General features: G+C 41.2%; 1 protein-coding gene across 6 annotated transcripts in view; it reads right to left on the minus strand.

Moving 5' to 3' along the window:
* Positions 1-22441, minus strand: part of ARHGEF10 (Rho guanine nucleotide exchange factor 10) — a 296127-nt gene that overhangs the window by 30889 nt on the left and 242797 nt on the right. For all 6 annotated transcript variants that reach the window (XM_069726905.1, XM_069726904.1, XM_069726903.1 and 3 more), the window contains one exon: positions 19087-19261. In XM_069726905.1, coding sequence (XP_069583006.1) covers positions 19087-19261 — 175 coding nt within the window. The remainder of the gene's footprint in view (positions 1-19086; positions 19262-22441) is intronic.

Genomic DNA, 22441 nt, shown 5'->3' on the forward strand with positions numbered 1-22441 from the left:
TATTTTAAAAAAATTATATCAGTGACGAAAATAGTCATCCTTTTCAACAGCAGTCTCAAGTTTTTACTTTTAAGAGTCAGCCAAATCTTTTTGGCCCATTTTGCGTAAGGAAAACAAGCGGCCTAATAATTCTGCACAACTTGATAAAGGTTATTGCTATCCTTAGGCCTCTCCCTCATTACATAATTTTGCTTCATTCAATAAGTTTCAAGCTTTTACAGCTTGCAGGTGTTAAAATATGCATAAAAGTGATATCGTCAAAATACTTAGCGATGTTCCAAGAGACTGGAATTCCACTCTGAACATGTTGCAGTGGCTGTGGCAGCAGCGACGAGCCCTGATGCAGTATGTCCTTTTGCATAGCCTGGGACAACGCAGTCCGGACATGGTGCAAATCACGCTTGCAGAGTGGGAACAGGTGAAGGACCTCTGCACCCTTCTGGACAGTTTTGAAATGACTACCAAGATGGTTAGTGCTGACTATGCCATCATCAGCATCACTATTCCTGCCATTTACATGCTGGAGAACACTTTGAATAGTGTGCGAGAGGAGGTGATGGTCCCAGAGGAATAGTTGGAAGCAGAGGAGGATGTGGAAGGGATAACAATATCTCAAATTTCCGGTGCCATGGGAGGGTGGCTTACAGCGATCATCGGGGGCTCATAGTACCAGACAAAATGTTAGTGAAGATGCAGGATCCGAGGAACAAATTGACGAGGACGAGGTGATGAACGCGGAACAGTCAGGAGATGAAGAGAATAATGATACGCTCTCTGTTGTCCATGGTTGTTGGGAGGGGACGGAGGAAGCAACCTTCAGTGTTACCCCGCCTCCAACACAGCATGGAATTCGACCTCATGGAAATGCCCGACACATGAGCACCTTCTTGCTGCACTATGTTTAACACGATACTTGTATGTATACTTAGGGTTAGAAATAGTGCTGACTACTGGGTTGCCACTGTTAGATCCACGGTACAAAAGTAAATTTAGCCAGATGCTTTTCCTCCCCTAGAAAGGAATGTGTGCATGCTGGAGTATCAAAATACGCTTGTAGACAATCTTAAGAGTGATATTCCCCAAGACAGCAGTGAGGCACAGTGTGCATTCCAGTTGTAGATGTTCAACCCCTGGAACGTCAAGGCGTCATCACCAAACCATTTGCAGCAACAGCAGTGTAAGTGGCATAAGCAATTTATTAGACCAGCCCATGCACCAGCAGAACAGAATACAAGTCTGTCACCTTGTGAACAACTGGAGAGGAGGGTGCATGAGTATCTGGAGCTCAATATCAATGCCATCAGGGGGTTTGGACCCTTTTACATTTTGGTCTTCAAAAAATGGAAGAGTGGCATGAGCTCGCCTGTCATGCCTTGGAGGTTTTGTCATGCCAAGTGTCATCTCAGAACAGGTCTTCAGCGCTGCTGGTGGTGTCCTGATGGATAAGCATATCCGGCTGTCCCCTCAAAGTGTAGACCGTCTAACTTTCATTAAAATGAACAAGTCATGGATCTCTGATGACTTTTGCACCCCAGTTAGATTGGGCAGACTAGGTGATGGTATAGGTTTTAGTGTCATGTATTGATCTTGCGTTATTGCAGTCTGTGCCATCTTTGTGGTGTCTTCGGTGCCTGCTGCTGCTACTGCTGCTGATGTTACAAACAATGTTTTGGAATATGGATACACCAAGTTTGGTCTCCATCTGATGGTTTGCAAGTAGTTCTCCCAGACAGGTAGGCCTGCCCTTACTTTCAGTCGACTATATGTGTTACTTTCCTTACATTTTCTACCAATATTAATGTATGAAACTGATGTTTGTGCCATCTGAGTGTGGCTCGAATAAAAAAAAAAATGGAGGTGTTGCATGAGGTCTCCTTACTAAGGCGGCTTACACCGCTCCCTTATCCAGACCCTGATACCTCATGCACGGCATATGACTTACTGCTTGTGTGCCAATATAACAGGCTCTACTGTGGGTCAATTGATCAGCCAACTATCTGTGTTACTATTCTTTAATTTTTCTATCAATAGTAGTCTATATTACTGATGTTTGTGCCATCTGATTGTGGCTGGAATAAAAAAATTGGGAGGTATTCCATGAGGTATAAGGTCTCCCAGCTAAGAATGTTTACTTCCGATTCCTTAACTTCCAGGTCCTCATTGAAACCTTAAGCTGGCTGCTGCTGTGCCATTTGCAAATTTCTATTGTGGTTCAATTTATGCCACTTTTCCTGGTGTATGCCCCACATTTTAGCTGTTTGGGAAGCCTTTTGTCACCCCCTTAAGGTGTTGTCCATGCATTTCGTTTTGCCTCCCATTGAATCTAAAGGGGTTGGGGTATGTTCGGCGAATGGAAGTCAGTTCGGATAATTCGAACCAAACCTTGAAAAGTTCGCTCATCTCTAGTGATTACTCACATCAGCCAACCTGGAAAGGCAGAGCAGAGGCAAAGGGATAGCGGGAGCAGCAACTTGAACCAATGAGGAAATAGTATGTGTGTTTCAGACCAAGTCTCCCCATAGACATTCAATAGCATATCGCAACTCTACCCAAATGCAAAAAAACATTTAAACAGTAAAAAAACAGCCAAACAGCAAGATCTAAGGAAAACAAATTGAAGGTAATCATTCCCTGTATGTAAGGTACTGACAAACATATAGGTTCATGACTGGCCAGTCTATTTGAACCATTTAGGGTTGCAATATAATGTATTGAGATATCAATGTCTTAATATGAACACATTTTTTTTTTGTAAAGAAAAGATACTTACCTCATGGTTCTACAAACTAAAGCAACATAGTAAGGCACACCACTGAAATACAATACCATGGCAGGAATTCTTATTCACACTGTGGAAGCTACAAAGAAGAGAGCAGCTGATATTAATATAACTCCTACGCTAATATATTGAGTGCAATTATGGAGGAATTATTTTCAATACACTGTATTCAGGTACATAAAACTGCCAGGAACAATGTTTGTCATTTTTCCACAAACCTGTGTGGGGTTAGAGATCATGCAGATCCCACAGCTGCCACCAGTTGTCAAGGGAACACAACTCCGTTGCCTCCAATCATCGGGGCAATTATGCAACTGTAGGACAAGTGATGGATGGCTGCATCCATTACTAGGCCGGTTATTGGAGAACTCACAGTGAGCGTATGGTATACACACCTTTAATTCCAACACATGGAATAGACGTATACTACCGTTCAAAAGTTTAGAGTCACCCAGATTATTTTGGGTTTTCCATGAAAACTCATACTTTTATTAATCAAATGAGTCGCCAAATGAATATAAAATCTAGTCCAGACATTGACAAGGTTCGGAAAAAAGATTTGTATTTGAAATAATTTTCTCATTCAAACTTTGCTTTTGCCAAAGAATGCTCCCTTTGCAGCAATTTCAGCACTGCAGACCTTTGGCATTCTAGCAGTTAATTTGCTGAGGTAATCTGGAGAAATTTCACCTCATGCTTCCAGAAGCCCCTCCCACAAGTTGGTTTGGCACTTTTTGCGTGCCATATGGTCAAGCTGCTCCCACAACAGCTCAATGGGGTTGAGATCTGGTGACTGAGCTGGCCACTCTATGACAGATAGAATACCAGCTGCCTGCTTCTTCCCTAATTCGTTTTTGCATATTCTGGAGGTGTGCTTTGTGTCATTGTCCTGTTGTAGGATGAAATTGGCTCCAATTAAGCGCTGTCCACAGGGTATGGCATGGCGTTTCAAAATGGAGTGATAGCCTTCCTTATTCAATATCCCTTTTACCTTGTACAAATCTCCCACTTTACCAGCACCAAAGCAACCCCAGACCATCACATTACCTCCACCATGCTTGACAGATGGCGTCAGACACTCTTCCAGCATCTTTTCAATTGTTCTGCATCTCAAAAATGTTCTTTTGTGTGATCCAAACACCTCAAACTTGGATTCGTCTGTCCATAACACTTTATTCCTATCTTTCTCTGTCCAATGTCTGTGTTCTTTTGCCCATATTAATCTTTTCCTTTTATTAGCCAGTCTCAGATATGGCTTTTTCTTTGCCACTCTGCCCTGAAGGCCAGCATCCCAGAGTCGCCTCTTCAGTGTAGACGTTGATACTGGCGTTTTAAGTGTACTATTTAATGAAGCTGCCAGTTGAGGACCTGTGAGGCGTCGATTTCTCAATCTACAGACTCTAATGTACTTGTCTTGTTGCTCAGTTGTGCAGCGGGGACTCCCATTTCTCTTTCTACTCTGGTTAGAGCCTGTTTGTGCTCTCCTCTGAAGGGAGTAATACACACTGTTGTAGGAAATCATCAGTTTCTTGGCAATTTCTCACATGGAATAGCCATAATTTCTAAGAACAAGAATAGACTGTCGAGTTTCACATGAAAGCTCTTTTTTTTCTGGCCATTTTGAGAGTTTAATGGAACCAACAAATGTAATGCTCCTGATTCTCATCTAGCTCAAAGGAACGTCAGGTTTACAGGTTCTCTAATCAGCCAAACTTTTCAGCTGTTCTAACATACTGTACTTGCACAAGGGTTTTCAAGGGTATTCTAACCATCCATTAGCCTTCTTACACAGTTAGAACACACATACGAATACTAGAGCGATGGTTGTTGGAAATGGGCCTTTATACACCTATGAAGATATTGCATTACAATCCAGATGTTTGCAGCTACAATAGTCATTTACCATATTAACAATGTATAGAGTGTATTTCTGAATCATTTAATGTTAGCATCATTGGAAAAAAAATGTGCTTTTCTTTAAAAAATAAGGAAATTTCTAAGTGACCCTAAACTTTAGAACGGTAGCGTCTATATCCCTGTACAGTCACTGCCAGTTCCGCAGTAACAAAAATAACTACTAGCTGCCACCATCAATTATACAGGCCAATTGGACAATTCATTAAAAGTAGAATATGGCTTCAGGGATGCATTTTACAGAGCAATAGGAACAGAGCTTTTACATTTATATATTTAATCCAGAAAGATGGCCAGTGTTTATAAAAAATAAATAAATATACAAGCTGACAAAATGGGAACAAACAATACGACATATACAATTACAGAAAATAAAAAGGAATACCGAAAGAAAACTACTAAACATGGTCACTGCAATGGCTTAGAGTTTAGCAAAGGGAAGAACTTTGATAAAATGTACAGAACCTCCACAGCAAACTATGTCTGCCAAGGACTGACAAAGACTCAAATTTTCATTTTTATTTTCTCAATGCTATCCCCACATACCTCCCCTTGATAACCGCACGTGGGGGCTATTTGTGGAATGTTCTTATCCCTTCAGAATTTTATGAGATCCCCAACTTACAGTATATCTTCGCCTCCGAAGGTCCCAGGCATTAGATACTGATGTCATATTTTTTTTTTATCATCGTTTTACCTTTACATAGAGGTCAAACATGAGCTGTTTTGCATCATCTATTGGACCATTATTAAGTTGGAGGCGTTCTAGTGGCCCCCCCCGGCGATGTGAGTAAATGAGTCAAGTCCATCCCTTTGATAGAACGCAGAAAATGTATAGATGCAAATCCCAATATTCCTATTTGAATGCTGGCAAAGGCGGGTCCATGACAGATTCTTTCATGAAAAGTAGCTTCTGCCTGGGGGAGACCGTTCTCTGTGTAAACGAATGTCCATTTTACTGACTGGTTTTCAGAGTAGATCTTCCTGTGTTAATTACATGTCCATGGCAGTGGGGGGGGGGAGGGCTCTGCTCTAAAGGTTGTTTTAAATAGTTTCTATCTTCCTTCCCCAAATGTTCAATGTGAGGCCTACTTCAAAAAGGAGTTATCATAGCATGTTAGGGTTGGAAAGGACCTCCAGGGTCATCATGCTCAATGCAGGATTCACTAATCCATATCAAAACAGATGTCTGCCCAGCCTCTGTTTGAAGACTTCAATTGAAGGAGAACTTACCAACTCTCATGGCAGCCTGTTCCAATCACTGATCACCTTAACTATAAAAAAAGTTTTTCTAAAATCTAATCTGTATCTTCTCCCTTTCAGCTTCATTCCATTACTTCTCATGTTTCCATGTTCAAAAGTCCTTAAAGGGACACTGTCACCTGAATTTGGAGGGAACAATCTTCAGCCATGGAGGCGGGGTTTTTGGGTGTTTGATTCACCCTTTCCTTACCCGCTGGCTGCATGCTGGCTGCAATGTTGGATTGAAGTTCATTCTCTGTCCTCCGTAGTACATGCCTGCACAAGGCAAGATTGCCTTGCGCAGGCGTGTACTATGGAGCACAGAGAATGAACTTTAATCCAATATTGCAGCCAGCATGCAGCCAGCGGGTAAGGAAAGGGTGAATCAAACACCCGAAAACCCCGCCTCCATGGCTGAAGATTGTTCCCTCCAAATTCAGGTGACAGTGTCCCTTTAAGAATGATCCCTCGACACTGACATCCCTTCTGATATTTGTAGACCGCTATTAAGTCTTCTCTTGGCCTTCTTTTTTGCAAGCTAAGTTTTCCCAGATCCTTCAACGGTTCCTCGTAGGACATACTTTGCAGTCCGCTCACCATCCTTGTAGCTCTTCTATGAACTTGCAGCTTTTCAATGTCTTTTTTAAAATGTGGTGCCCAGAACTGGACACAGTATTCCAGATGAGGCCTGAGCAAGGAGGAGTAGAGGGGGATAATTACTTCACGTGATTTAGACTCTATGCTTCTCTTAATAAATCCTAGAACTGTGTTTGCCTTTTTTGCTGCTGCATCACACTGTTGACTCATGGGCAGTCTGTGATCCATTAATATACCCAAGTCTTTTTCACACGTGCTGTTGCTTAGTTCTATTCCTCCCATTCTTTAGATGTAATTTTTTCTTGCCCAGATGTAGAATCTTGCACTTCTCCCTGTTAAATACCATTCTATTAGTCTCTGACCATTGACCAAGCTTATTTAGTTCCGTCTGAATCCTTTCTGTCTTCTCTAGTGTTAGCTATCCCTCCTAGCTTTGCATCATCTGTAAATTTTAATAGCTTATCTTCAGTTCCCTTGTCTAGATCATTTATAAAAATGTTGAAGAAAAGTGAGGTCAGGACAGAGCCTTGTGGCACTCCACTTGAAACACTCTTCCAATTGGATGTGCAACCATTTATTACCACTCTTTCAGAACCATCACTGATTTCCCGTTTTAATTGGTTTCTCAGTTCCTGTGTCGAATTAATCCTACTTCAAAAAGGACATCTTCTACAGCTATAGGTGCTTCTCACAAAATTAGAACATCAAAAAGTTAATTTATTTCAGTTTTTCAATACAAAAAATGAAACTCATATATTAGATAGACATTACAAACAGTGATCTATTTCAAGTGTTCATTTCTGTTAATGATGAATATAGTTTACAGCCAATGAACATCCAAAAGTCATTATCTCAGTAAATTAGTATAATTAACAAAAGAAACCTACAAAGGCTTCCTAAGCATTTAAAAAAGGTCCCTTAATCTGTTTCAGCAGCCTCCACAATCATGGGGAAGACTGCTGACTTGACAGATGTCCAGAAGGCAGTCACTGACACACTCCACAAGGAGGGTAAGCCACAAATGGTCATTGCTAAAGAAGTTGGCTGTTCACAGACTGCTGTATCCAAGCATATTAATGGAAAGTTGAGTGGAAGGAAAAAGTGTGGTAGAAAAAGGTGCACAAGCAACCGGGATAAACACAGCCTTGAATGGATTGTTAAGAAAAGACAAGGAGTGGTCTGCTGCTGGAGTTATTGCTTCAAGAGCCACCACACACAGATGTATCCAGGACATGAGTTACAAGTGTCGCATTCCTTGTGTCAAGCTACTCATGACCAATGGACGCCAGAAGCATCTTACCTGGGCCAAGGAGTAAAATAACTGGACTGTTGCTCAGTGGTGCAAGGTGTTTTCAGATGAAAGTAAATTTTGTATTTCATTTGGAAATTCAGCTCATAGAGTCTCGAAGAGTGGAGAGGCACACAATCCAAACTGCTTGAAGTCTGAAGTTTCCACAATCAATGATGGTCTGGGGAGCCATGTCATCTGCTGGTGTAGGTCCACTGTGTTTTATCAAGACCAAAGTCAGCACAGCCATCTACCAGGAAGTTTTAGAGCACTTCATGATTCCCTCTGCCGACAAGCTTTTTGGAGATGAAAATTACATTCTCCAGCAGGTATTGGCACCTGTAGACACTGCCAAAAGTACCAATACCTGGTTTAAAAACAACAGTGTCACTGTGCTTGATTGGCCAGCAAACTCGCCCCACCTTAACCCTATAGAGAATCTATGGGGTATCGTCAAGAGGAAGATGAGAGACACCAGACCCAACAATGAAGAAAAGCGAAGGGCAGCTATCAAAGCAAGCTGGGCTTCCGCATGCATGACCTCAGCAGTGCCACAGGCTGATTGCCTCCATGCCATGCCGAATTAATGCAGTAATTGATGCAAAAAGGAGTCCCGAAGCATTGAGTGCATTTACTGAACATACATTTCAGTAGGCCAACATTTCAGTCTTTAAAATATTTTTTCAAGCTGGTGTTATAAAGTGTTCTAATTTACTGAGATAATGACTTTTGGGTTTTCATTGGCTGTAAGCCATAATCATCAACATTAACAAAAATAAACAGTCGAAATAGATCACTCTGTTTGTCATGACTCTATATAATATAAGAGTTTCACTTTTTGTATTGAAGAACTGAAATTAACTTTTTGATATTCTAATTTTGTGAGAAGCACCTTTATATGTAATTTTCCCTCTTCCTAATGTTAGGGGGGCAAGTCTTATGGATTTTATTTTTTCATATATGACACTTTGCTTTTCATTTCCTTGTTTCTAGGTATAAAATTAAGTGGTTGCTTCAGAGGTTTCTACTGCAGAATTGTGCAGAATATTGTTGTATTAGTAAAAGGCTGCAATGTAACTGTAGCAACTGGCATATTAGGAAGCCCAGTGTTGCTTGCCCGTGCACATTGACTATTTTCATGCCAATCGTTCTATGTGAGGTTAAAAATTCAATTTAGAATATAATATGGCCCCATAAGATCTGGCGATTAAAAAGCAGAGTTTACATTTCTCTTGTCCACATATGTGCGGTGCTGTATAATATTTTTAGAAATAAGAAATTATTATCTAGCACATGATTGCCCTGAATAGTAGCAGCTCTGTGAAAAGAAAAGGGCTTGCACTATTTAGGACTTTCTTGGTCTAACTTGCTTTTATAAAATGGAGTCAGACATATTGGCACCAAGTATTGGTAAACTATTAAACATTGTTCAGGGGGCACCTGGAACATTTTGTTTTTGAACTCTCTGTGCCTGTGACTAACCTGGACCCTCATTATAACAGCACACATGCAAACAATTAAACCAGATCATAACATTACTTACTCATAGGAAGCAGAAGAACATCACTTGTGTCTCCTTAGAATTGCTCAAATTTACCTTAATAGGCAGCATTTCATTAAAGTTTCATGTACACGTGTGAGCTACAGACCAAAATATGGAATGCAACTAGTACGCTTAGGACAAAATACAGTTACGAATACTGCATGCTATGATTTATCCATTATATAAATGGAGATTTTTTTTTTCAAATCATAAAAACAAAAACAAAAAAAAAAAAAACGACAAATCTAGCAATTTTCATATTGACCACTAGAAATAAACTGTAGGAAAGATGAGCACAATAGGGTCTTATCCGATGGACACAAATTTAATTCAATTCAAATTGCACTAACCGGACAGATCTACTGGTAAGGCATATAGATCTCGATGAAGATTCCAGCTGCAGCAGATCCATGGGTCCGCGAGAGACTGTATCAATATGACAAGATAGAGGATATTGTGGATTTAGTCCGTGCTGCCGATAATGATATAAAAACAAGGTGTACAAATAAACAAAAGTGGTTTAATTCAACGCGTTTCAAAGTTCAAATGACCTCTTCCTCAGGACATTTGAACCTTGAAACGTATTGAATAAAACCACTTTGGTTTATTTGTACACCTTGATTTTATATCATTATCGGCAGTGCGGACTAAATCCACAATATCCTCTATCTTGTCATATTGACCACTAAGCATAGACTCATGTTAAGTACAGATCACTGTTTAGCAATTGTCTCATTATCACAAGGGCTTGTACACATGACCAAATTTATCTAGTATGAGTGCTACCTAGGATTCGTACCTAGGATATTTTATGGGGCTGTGCAAGTCTGATTTTTTTTTTCCTTACGTCTGTGGACATAATCGTAGACATATCAGTTTTTGATCTGAATGTCACATCAAAATTGGCCATGCAAGTCTATGGGTTATTGTGAAATAAAATGGTGGAGAACCTTTTTTCTCTCTCCATGTTCAAGAAAAATTTTTGCCACTCTGCTCAAACTCTGATCAGAATAAAATTGGACCATATTTGCTTGGATGAGGAGAAAGTGGTTGTGTGACTTTACCCTAACACACAGGATACCAATGACAGGTAGCACCTCTGTTATACAGCACCTTTGCTTGACTTGCCTTAAAGGGACTTTGTCAGCACGGAATGACTGCTCATCCTAAGTCCAGCCGCTCGGTGCTTCATGGAGGAGCCAATCATTTATCTACACCTTCACACCTGCTTGATTTCTATCAATCTCTATTTCCTCTTCTTTGATTCAAGGCTGCGGGTTCATAGGGCCAGAGAAGGGCAGAGAGAGAGATGGAAACCAAGCAGAAAGGAAGGTGCAATTTAACAATGAGTCACGATGTAGATTACAGCATGCCCAAAAAATACTTCTTTAGGGTATGTGTCCACGTTCAGGATTGCTTCAGGATTTGGTCAGGAATTTATGCAGGTAAAATCCTGACTAAATCTGCACCTGAGGTCCCTGCCAGGTCACCTGCGGTGTTCTTGCGTGTTTTGCTCATTGTAACGTCAATTAATGACTGTAAATAGAAGAATCACATTTATGGGAGCGGCCATCTTGAGGTTGTGATGTATTCTAATGAGTCACCGCCCCAGATTACAGGCTGGTTGCTAGTCAGTGCCTGAGGCTACAGAGTAAAGCACAGCATGTATTACCCACATCTGCTTACTGTCTGGTAATCATGTAAACCAGTTTACATGAAAGCGGTCATAAATAGTATGTTATATAAAACCTCCTGGCTAACACGGTCCAAGTGTGTTATTCACACAGACACACACACAGTATACATTATAATACATTAGGGATATGCAAGTGTTTATGTTCGTATATTTTAATATTTGTGCCAGGGGCATAAAAAAAAAAAAATCATAGGGCCCTAAAACTAAAGTTGTAATTGGACCCTCGTCCAAATTGCCAATAAAAAAAAATGGCGGTGTCACAGCCCATAGGTGCCTTTGCAGGGCCCACCTCCCAACTCTTAACCCCTTCACTACTTCCGCCGTACAGGTACAGCACAAGTCGGAACATGGAGCGGGCTCACGGGATGTTGTATTATAGGTAGTACCTGCCTCTAACAATCGCGGGCGGAGCTCTGCCCACGATTGTTGACCTGGTAAATGCTGCTGTCAGTCTTTGACAGCGGCATTAAACAAGCACCCAGCATGCCTGCGTGTCATTCCCTGCACCCAATGGCACGCCCCTGACGTGATCGCAGATCGTCAATGGGTTGCTATGACAGTAGTGGGTCTACGGAAGACCTCTATGATTGTCATTATCGAGCTCATTTGAAATGGAGCCTGTGGCCTGTATTCAAAGGAAACCGTGATTTCTGCTATGTACAGCAATCCTGTGGCATTGCTGTATAAAGCACAAGTGATCAGTCGATCGCAACTTCAAGTCCCCTAAGGGGACTAACAAGTACAGTGATAAGGAAACCACATTTTTTAAAAATTATGAAAAAATAAAAACAAAAGTTCAATGGAGCAGGGTCGCAGTAGGCAGGGTTGCCGCTTCAGGAGAACTGCGGCGGAAGGAGTGGGGCGATGCTGCAGGCCCCAGGCTGGGAGGAGGGGGTGACCCGACACTGCGAGGCTGCTGGCACTGGGCTCTGAAAATTTTTTTGTGGTGGGCTTCAGAAAAATGGTCGCCGGAGGCGGTGCAATGCGTAGATTGACACCTCGGGACAATATCTTGTCTCCCAAGATCTCAAAGTCTCAGGATCGCACTGGGGAGAGCTAAACCACTTTAAGTGCACATAACTCACTTTCTCCTGGTGCTAGGCATCATGGCAGAGTAACTTGGAAAATCCACTGGAGACGAATTCAGCTGAAGTCAGCTCATTTGACTGAGAGCAGGGCCCTATTTGGCATTCATGCTGCCTAGGCACTTTAAGTGGTCACGCCCCTTATTGATCAGTCAGACTAAGGGTATGTGCACACAGCGTTTTCTTACATGCAGATCCGCATGAAAAAGTGCTAAATACAAGCTAAAAAATGAACTCACACTGTGCTGTAAAGATGACTCGTTGTTCACATGTTCAGTCTTTTGAGGTTTTTCTTAACCACTTCAGGTTTCCAAAGAAATGAAGCAGCTAAAAGAAGTGACTAGACCATTTTAAAAAAATAAGCTGATGTAGTTTTAAGGATTTCACAAAATACTGACAAGCAAAGGATATACCAAACCTGATAAATATATGAAAAAAGGGGGGGGGGGGGGGGAATGGGCAACGGGAGAAGCCAGTTCACCATTTGCAGTCTCCTTTCCAAGAATTAGTTCCATGCACGGAGCCGCCTGGGCTTGGGCCTGCAAGTTCCAAAGAATGAAGAAAAGAATGTACTGCAGCGTAGAAAAATGAAAAACTTTGTCTTTAATGGATAAAATTCATTAAAAAAGCACAATGCGGACAACCTATAGATCCCAGAGAGCTACCAACCGACGCATTTCGACACACCGGTCTTAATCATGGTTAGTATAAGTTGTCATACTGGAGGCTTAAAAACCGTTCGTGAAGCAAACTGGTGAAAAAGTCAGAGCTAATTTTTAATTAAATCACCTTGTACTTACCATGATTAAAATCTGAGAAAAACACCTATTCATGGCACAAGCCTCTCAGTCAGGCTCGTATTTGCCACTAGGCACAAGAGGTCCAGTGCCTACGACGATTGCCACGGTTGTGCCTGGGTAAATGTAAAAATATATACATTTTTTTTAATAACCCTTTTCCAGGCTCTTTAAGAAAACTGGTGTCTTTCTGGAGGAGGGCAGGAGTGCGCCACATTCATTTCTGCATGGAGTACATGTTGGTGGTGAGGGGGAACCTGGAGAGCATAGGGAAGGGGGGAGGGGGGGGGAAACTTTGGAGAACATGTGGGGACCTCTGGAGGACGTGGGCGGGGGGGCTCTGTGTGGAGAACATTGCGGGGCACTCTGTCTGGAGAATGAAGAAGGCAGTGTGGTGGTTTTCGTTTGAGGGGGTGCTGTGACTGTCATATGGTGGTGGGAACATTTTATAGAAGAGAATAGTATGGAAACCATGTACCATAAGTGAGACTGGGTGGGGGTCATTTTTTGCTTAAGGAACACAATGTGGGGTAATTATATATTTACAGGCACAGCATAGGGCTTATTTAGGGCACAGCGTGGGTGGTTATTCTCATTCAAGAACATTATAATGACACTGGTTTTTAAGAGCACAGTTTTCGGATGTGCTGGAGAAGATGGTAGTCTGCATAGACGAGATGTTCCTGTGTGAAGTCATCATTGAGTCAGGTACCTAGATCTAAGGTGCATGTACATTGGTCAGTTGCAGCCTTTAAACGACCTCTGAGGTGCTATATGAAGATGATCAGCAGACACTTAATAATCTGTTTAGACAGGATGTGGCCTCACTTTCATGGGCACAGAACAATCGCTCACATGATCATCCTTTGCACATAGAAAAGCACTGTTCACAGCAGCACGTGTGCACAGGAGACTCTAAACCTGAGAACGATGCACTATAAAAGAAGTCTTTCACCCCCAAAATGCCAATTATTCTGCATACCCATTTATATAGGGAATTTAGCCCAGGCAAATAGTGTTAACTTAATATTTTACTTTTTATATGGAAATGAGGGCACTTCTGTGCACACTTGGATCAACCTAAGCCTTGATGCACTGTTACACCCTCCTATTTGCATTTTAAAGTCATTCCCTTTGTATAGATGACAGCGGTCCTTTGAAAAATATTTAGAGTTCTCAGTGGTTGATAATTTAATGGCTAACTGAAAAGATGGTAACAAATTGCAAGCTTTCGAAACTACTCAGGTCTCTTCATCAGGCGCAGACTAATAGAAATTCTGAAGAATCACATATTTATGCACAACATAGCACAGAAAAATACCTTAGATAAGACAGGTGACATGAAGCAGAATTACCATTAAGTGAGTGATTAACAGTTATTCCCATAAATATTGGACCAGTTCTTAGATAAGGAATGTTTTATTGTCCTCTGATTGGGGTCTGGTTCTGTTGTGATGACCCCACATGGTCTGAGGGGCAAATTCCTTAGTTGATGTAAAAAGACATACGGTAAATCCATGGGACACATTAATTCCTGCACTAAGAGTGTCAAAGGTCATCATCAGCTTATATTCCCAGATTCTTCTGTCTCTGAGATTTGAAGTTACCTCTTAATACAATTTCATGTCCATAATGTTATGATCTGGGAGACAAAAATGTATTGCCACAGGTAGATCCATTCTTTTTTCTCTTATCGTATGGCGGTGGGAGTTCATTCCTGTTCTCAGTTTCAGCCCTGTCTCCCCCACATACAGACCTCCAGTTAGATATTTAATACAAATATTTAAGTACACCACATTAGAAGTGATGCAGCTGAAAGTACCTGGTATCTTGTAGTCCTGATGTGAATTGGGGATCTTTATCTTGTCCGTGGTCATTATAAATGGACAGGTTTTACATTTTTTCTGGTTGCAAGGAAAGGTACCTGCAGCTGTTGGAGAGGACAGGGAGCTTTTGACAATGATGCTTCTTAGATTTGGGGGTTGCCTGAAACACAGTAGTGGGGGGTCTGGAAAAATGCATTGTAATCGGGCATCTTTTTGTAGTAAAGGTTGTAATTTCCGTGCAGCTCCCCTTAGCACCTCCAGATTTGGATTGAAGGTGACTACTAGAGGTACCCGGCTATTTTCTTCTTTAGCTTTGGAATGTATCAGGTGATTCCTTGATATTCTGGTGGCTCGTGATTTGGTTTTGAATTGTTCTTGGATGGTAGCCTTGATTCAAAAAGGTCTTTCTGAGACGACCAAGGTTTTCATCTCTATCCATGGGGTTGGAACAAATATACGATTGTATCTAATGCCTTGGCTGTAGACAATAGAGTTTTTTATGTGTTTTGGATGGAAACTGTCCCATTTAAGGTATGTTGGACGGTCGATTGGCTTCTGATACAGGGAGGTTTCTATTTCATTGTTCTGCAGCTTAATGATGGTGTCCAAAAAGTTAATTTCAGTGCAGGAGTAGTTGAGTGTTAAGTTGATGGTAGGAAATTGATTAAACTGTTCATGGAACGTCTTTAGCTGTGGCTCAGACTCCATCCAGATGATTAAAATATCATCAATGTAGCGGTAAGCAGGCCAGAGGCCTGATGGGACATGAGGACAAAAAGTCGCTTTCAAGCTTGGCCATGAAAAGATTTGCATACTGTGGGGTCATTTTACTTCCCATTGCTGTGCCAGTCTCCTGTAGATTTATTTTGTTGTCAAATTCAAAGTAATTGCGGGTGAGGATGAATTCTATAAGTTTCACCACAGAATCCGCATCAGTCCCTGTGTTTTCCAGAAAGAATTTGCAGGCATTAAATCCATCCTGGTGTGGGATATTGGAGTACAAAGATTCCACATCCATGGTGGCCAGGATGGTTCCTTCTGGTAGAGAACCTATTGCTGATAGTTTATTCAAAAGGTCAGTTGTGTCCTGAATGAAGCTGGGTGTCTCCATTACCAGTGGTTTAAGAATACCCTCTACCCATCCAGATACCGGTCACACATGAGATAATTGGTCTTCCAGGATTTCCAGATTTGTGGATTTTGGGAAGCATGTAGAATGTCCCTGTTCTTGGATTTTCTGGTATCAGGTCATCGGCTCTTATGGATTCGTTGGGCAGACAAGATACTAACTTGTTTTGTTCCTTGTAATAGTCCTGTGTAGGATCCGACTCCAATTTTTTGTAGCAGCGTGTCCATAAGTTGTCTGTTTGCTTCTTCATATAGTCTGATGTGTTCATCATGACTATTGCACCACCCTTGTCAGCAGGTTTAATGATGATTTCTTTGTTGGTTTTTAGAGACTGTATGGCCTTTCTCTCCTGGGCACCAATGTTGGATGCTTGTCTCCTGTTAGTGTCTATGATGGTGGATTTTATCAAATGTCTGAAGGAGTCTATATATTTATCCAAATGAGGGTTGCATCCAGGTGGAGGTCCTTTGGTAAGAGTAAGTGCTGTCTAAAACAACTTAGCTTTTAAAATAAAGTAATTTTAGTGATATGTTCTCTTTAATCAAGGAATATCAGGAGGATGTATGGACATGACTTGAATGACTGTGGATGCGGTAAAGTGCATTTAATTATTTTCTTGTGATATGAAAAGAGTTTGAACTTTTATATTTAACTTTGCCTTCCACTGGTCGTTATAATCCTGGTCCATGAAGCGCACAGCTAACTTTCTGCTCTGGGTGTCAATTTGGATCCAATTGTCACTGATAGGGTTGAGCGAAACGGATCGTTCATTTTCAAAAGTCGCCGACTTTTGGCAAAGTCGGGTTTCATGAAACCCGACCCGATGTGGAGGGAGGGAGGGAGAGAGGGGGAGGGGGAGAGGAAGAGAGTGGGAGAGGGAGAGAGGGAGAGACCCGACTCGACCCTAAAAAAGTAAAAGTCGCTCAACCCTAGTCACTGCCAATTAAGATGATCTAAGCTATCCACAGGGGAAAAAACTCCTCTCGATTGTGTGAAGTAGGCAAATGATACAGGGCAACATCTCTTACAAGAGCCGTTCTAATAGATTTATCCCTCATGATTAATTCTTATACTGGACACAGGCACATAATCTATAATATATGGCAACATTGAGACATGTGCAGTGCTATCTAAAAGAGTCCATGCACTGAATATTATGCTTTTTAATTTGGTCTGTACTCCTTATTTTTTGAGTTTCTTTGTAGTTAGGTAGAGTCGTCAGTCATTCTAATCTGGCCTTGTTTTTGGGTTTCTAAATGCTGAAAATGCGTCTTGTAGAAGTCATGACGTTCTGACACTGGAACCCATGAGTCAATCACAGGCGGCTGCAGGGATCCACTACAGCCAGTGAATGGCAGGGACACGTCACATCTCCCTGGGTCAGAAAACTGTATGGCATCAGATAAGCATGGCAGGGGATCACAGAAGTGACTACTTCCATTATTTTAACCTCCAAAAATGTTGTAGCAGACATCCCAATTACACACATGGGAAAATTAAAGTGTAGAAAAGATTTTTAATACAAAAATATTGGAAAATTCCCATAACAATAAGCTCACAGATTCCAAAAACATCCATCCTACAATGCAAAGGCGTCATTACTGATGGAACATATGCATGTGTGAATCGGATTCCTTACACATTTTTGACATCATATCTAACTGCTTTTACACTTTGTATATATGTATACACATGTATATATTGCACTGGGGTAGCATGTATTTTTCTTTGTCCTAGTTTATAACCTGTAAATATTATTCTTCGTCTTCAAAGACAGGTCATTAGAACATTTTGTGACAAATGTGGCATTTGGCGATAACCCTTCACCCACTCATCAGCATGCACCATTGCTTATCATGTCGTTCTATGGGTGGAAAACATATTACAGTGATATTTCCGACTTCCTCCAAATTTCCACTGAGACATTGTAATGTTCCTGCTGTTTGGACTTTAGTAACAAGTTTTATTCCATAAAAAAAAAATGATTGAAATATTTTCAAAAGAGATAAGAAAACAGCACATTTTACCTAGACTACATAAACATTACTTGTCAAGCCTACATACACACGGTTTAGTTGTTGAAAGGAATTTATGGAAATATGTCCTCATTTCCCTTTAAATGGCAATAATAAAAGAGCATTTATTTGCAGTGGGTTGCTCAGTAATCGTCCTTCTGACGCACAACAGTCTTAATCCATACGTATGTAGCACAAAGATACTGTGCGTGTTCTCAGTGTTCCCTAGAACTGAAGGTGAACCTAATATGTCATTTTAACACTTTAAAGGGGTTGTCCAATATTGGAAAATATCCCAAAATATTACATAAATAGAAATATATATGTGTATGTACCTCCAGGATTGGCAGCCCTTCTCTAATCTCAGCTGTGTCCTCCATCGGTCTGCTGAAACAGATAATCTAAGGGTTCGTTCACATTTGTGTATAAATAAATGGTCTCACTCTCATCCAGGAGAGTGATCAGATTTTTCTCTCACTGTCCGTATACAATCAGTTTTGTCACTCAACAGCTATTAATCAGTTACAAAGCTGTGAGAATATGCAGATCTGCACTACCTCAATAAATAACATTGGTCTGACTTTATCTGATTGCACTCGTCCACGTTATACGTTAGTGTGAGCGTGCTCTTACGAGAATGCTGCAGCCAATCAGTGGTCACTGATTAGATGCAATGTTCCCATTTTAATACGACATTGTTTATGTCAGGAGGCTAATAGGAACACAAGGCCGGGAATGAAGGGGTGCGGCCTTCTGGAAGGCAAGTACAGATTTTTCTTTTTTATTCATTTAGCACCCATAGGCTATTAATAAAGGGTTTTCCAATAATGTGCAACAACAAGAAGATATCACGTTACACACACAAAAAAAACAATCAAGGGTTATGGTCGTGGTTGTCATGCTGGAGAAATCTGTCCGCATTATTAGAGAATTTAAACTCCGAATTGATTTGCTGAATGACTTCTAGATCTTGCATATCTGGGGATAGCAGGCAAGAAAATTATGGCGGAGATAAATACATCCGTTTGCCATTTTTTTTTGCATGCCCATTACGCAAAAGTAGACGATGAAACAGTCACCAGTTTTGCCATAAAGAACACCCACATAATATTTGTTTTATTTCATTCAAATTGTCTAGTATATATCGTAGAGTACAATGCAATAAATCAACCTACCTGACAACATGTTGTGTACTGGAGTTGCTATATTAATATCTTGAAGATGCTGAAAGGTCTCAGTATGGAACAAACGTAAAGTTGAGCCAGACGTAAAGGCAATCCAGATACCAACTCCTGCAACTGCCATATGTGAAATCACCATGCCCTCTTCTTGGTGAGCCTCAAACTGGTGCTGAAAATTTGGCCACAACAGGAAGGACAATTTAATATTTCATGACCGTAGAGCAATAAAAAAAGAAAAGCTATGTATCATATCAACTGACCAACAAACTCCTGAGTGTGATAAGTCCACCAAAGTTGGAGAAATTAATTCAGTCTAATATAAAGGAAAAAAAACACTGTTGCCTGACTAGTTCCTGTTTTGTTTTATGAAAGTCAAAAATATTTTATTGCCGTAATGAAAATGTTGGAAAGTTGTCCTTTTACAGTCCTCATGCGCCCATGTTCTGGACGGAGCCTCTTTAAATTCTGTATACCAATATAAATGCCCAATTTTGATAAAACACTTGAAAAGACAGACAAAACATATGTGGGAAATGCAACATATTATTTAAAGGGAACCGGTCCGTTGATTCAAGATGTCGGAACCACATCCAGCATGAAGCACAGACCAGCTCACTCACTACTAACATCTTTGTTTACTCTGAAATGCTGTAGTATAACAAAGGAAAATAGATAAAAGCTTGGTATGGGAATCTTCCCTATTGACCCACTTCTTCCATAATACTGACTTTTTACCGGGACTAGACCCCGTCCTTTCTCATGGTGGATCTCTAATGGCATATCCACCCTAAAACAGCTTTGCACCCCTTTCCACACGCTACTTACTCGACAAGAATTCACTCAAAAAATCTCCCCACCAGCAAGAGAGGCATTGCGCATGTGTCAAATATTCCATTTCGCTGATCAGATATTACGGCATAAAGTTCCCCCGCACCCTAATAACTATAAACAAAGATGTATGATGGACCCCTTCGGTAGAGGAACCATTTCACTCATTTACTCATCCTTAAATGACACCCAGGGAGAAGAAAAACTAAAATTCATGGAGCAGTGGGAGGCAGATCTGAATGTATCAATGTCCCTAGAGGAATGGCATAGAAGTTGTATTACACTTACCAGGTGAAGTTGTCAAACATCGTTAGTTGAGACATCTATTAAACTCTTGCACAGAACCTATCTAGTTCCAAGTAAATTGCACGCCATATACCCAAACATATCAGATCGTTGTTTTCGAGGGTGTGGGGCACGGGGTGATCTGGAACATATCTGGTGGAGGTGCCCGGTGGTCTCAGCTCTATGGCGGGAAGTCCGGTCCGTAGTGGAGAGAATGTTCGGCAAGAGGGTTCTATTAAACCCTACAGTGTTTCTCCTGGGGGCTAAGGTGCCGGGTTCTTCTAATAAATTTCACAATTTGGTTGCTCAGCTCTGCATGGCAACAAGACTACACATTGCGTCGAAATGGAGGACTCCTTCGCTTTCGATATCGTCAGTAATGGACAAGATGAACACCATGCTTCTCTATGAGCGTATTCAAGCCACAAGAAATGATACATGGGACATCTTCTACCAGACTTGGCGACCGTGGATGGACTTGGATACCAATGATAACTTAGAGCAGACCTTAATATTATCTTTGTGATGGTTTTGATTCTATTTGCACTCATTCCTGTTGCATAATGTATAATGGCTATTTAACCCCCCCACCTCCCCATGTGTTTTCCCTCTCCGTCTATGTCTTACTGTTTTAAATGTTTACTTTGTCTAAGTTTAGTCGTTCTTTTTATACGACTCATGCTCATATGTTACATGATTTACAATTGAACAATAATCCCTTGCAAGGGAAATTTACTGTCAAAATTTATTGAGAAAATAAAATTTATTGAACCTAAAAGCTTGGTACGGGAAAAGGCGACGAGTCCAAGAGGTGAAGTCACTACTCAGAGTGACAAATTTCCACTTGTGTATAGGAGAAACCTGTCAGTCTAGCTAAGAGGGCAGGGAGGAGAGCAAGCACCTCCCTCAACCATGTTATACACTGAAAGGCAGCAGAGTTTTCCGGACACAGTTGCAAAGGCTATGGAAAACACGTCAAACGTCAAAGCTTACTTGCTGTTAAAATTCTGCTCTGTTTCTGAGCTCTCACATGTGGTCATATGATCTTCAGCTCCTTACTTCATGTTACATTAATTTCGCTTTTTTTATGCTTTGAACAGAATGTAGCCTGTCAATCCAGCACAGTCAATGACTGACTAGTAAATGTGCACAGGGATGGAGAACCAAAGCCACAAAAGTTGAATCCACAGAAAAAGTAACTTATATAACTATGGCCAGAGGGGATAGTGCTGAGCTTCCAGTGTGCTACTGTAGATTACATTATAATAAACGTAACCATTATAAGACTCAGTACATAGGGCTGGTGTCCGCAACTGTAACACTGTGGAGTGCTAGAGTCTCAGTACAGCACATACTAGGTGAAGTGGAGGAAATGTTAGGAAGGAGAAACTGTGTGCAGCAATTTATCCATCTTGAGACTGTAAAGGAGTCTCTGCATGGTGCTTTGAGGATGGAGACGAGTGAGCTGGGGTGGATACAGCTCTGCTTCGTAGGTAACGTAATCTTGAAGCAAAGCACAAACAAAGCAAATAGGAAATTCAGGATGTAAATAATAATAAACCAGAAAAATGTTTGTAAGGAGATTAATGAAAGCTAAAAATGAAGATAACAGTAACAGGTGGGTTAGGGAGTCACTAAAACCATATCCAGATTGTTTATTCTTTTGGAGTCCAGAAATACGTACGCTACTCACCTGGTAGCAGTGTTTTTTCAGGAGCCATGACAGCACAACGAGAGAGGGGATCCGCCCTTCAGGGACAGGAAACCTCAGACATAAAAGGGCGGCACCTCACTCACCCGCCAGTTGGTTTACAGAGTATGAAAGGACCTTCTAGGTTAGTAGCACATAAACAATATTAATATATGGTACAATTCACCCAGTGAATAAACTTAGGAATTTTCTAAAGGAAGTGTTGAACCCATAAACAAAGAGGGTAGGGAATATAAGGGTGCTGTCATGGCTCCTGAAAAAACACTGCTACCAGGTGAGTAGCGTACGTATTTATTCAGTCGCCATGACAGCACAACGAGAGACTTTCAGAGAAGTGAAAAGGTGACTAGGGAGGGATAATAGCTTCCAGCACCCTTCTCCCAAACGTGAGGTCGGAGGAGCCACCTAGATCTAATCTATAGTGTCTAAGAAAGGTGGATGGAGAAGACCATGTGGCCGCCTTACAGATGTCCTCAATCGATACTTCTGCTCTCTCAGCCCAGGATGTGGCTACCGCACGAGTGG

The sequence above is a fragment of the Ranitomeya imitator genome, chromosome 5, assembly GCF_032444005.1.
Source record: "Ranitomeya imitator isolate aRanImi1 chromosome 5, aRanImi1.pri, whole genome shotgun sequence".
Taxonomy (NCBI): domain Eukaryota; kingdom Metazoa; phylum Chordata; class Amphibia; order Anura; family Dendrobatidae; genus Ranitomeya; species Ranitomeya imitator.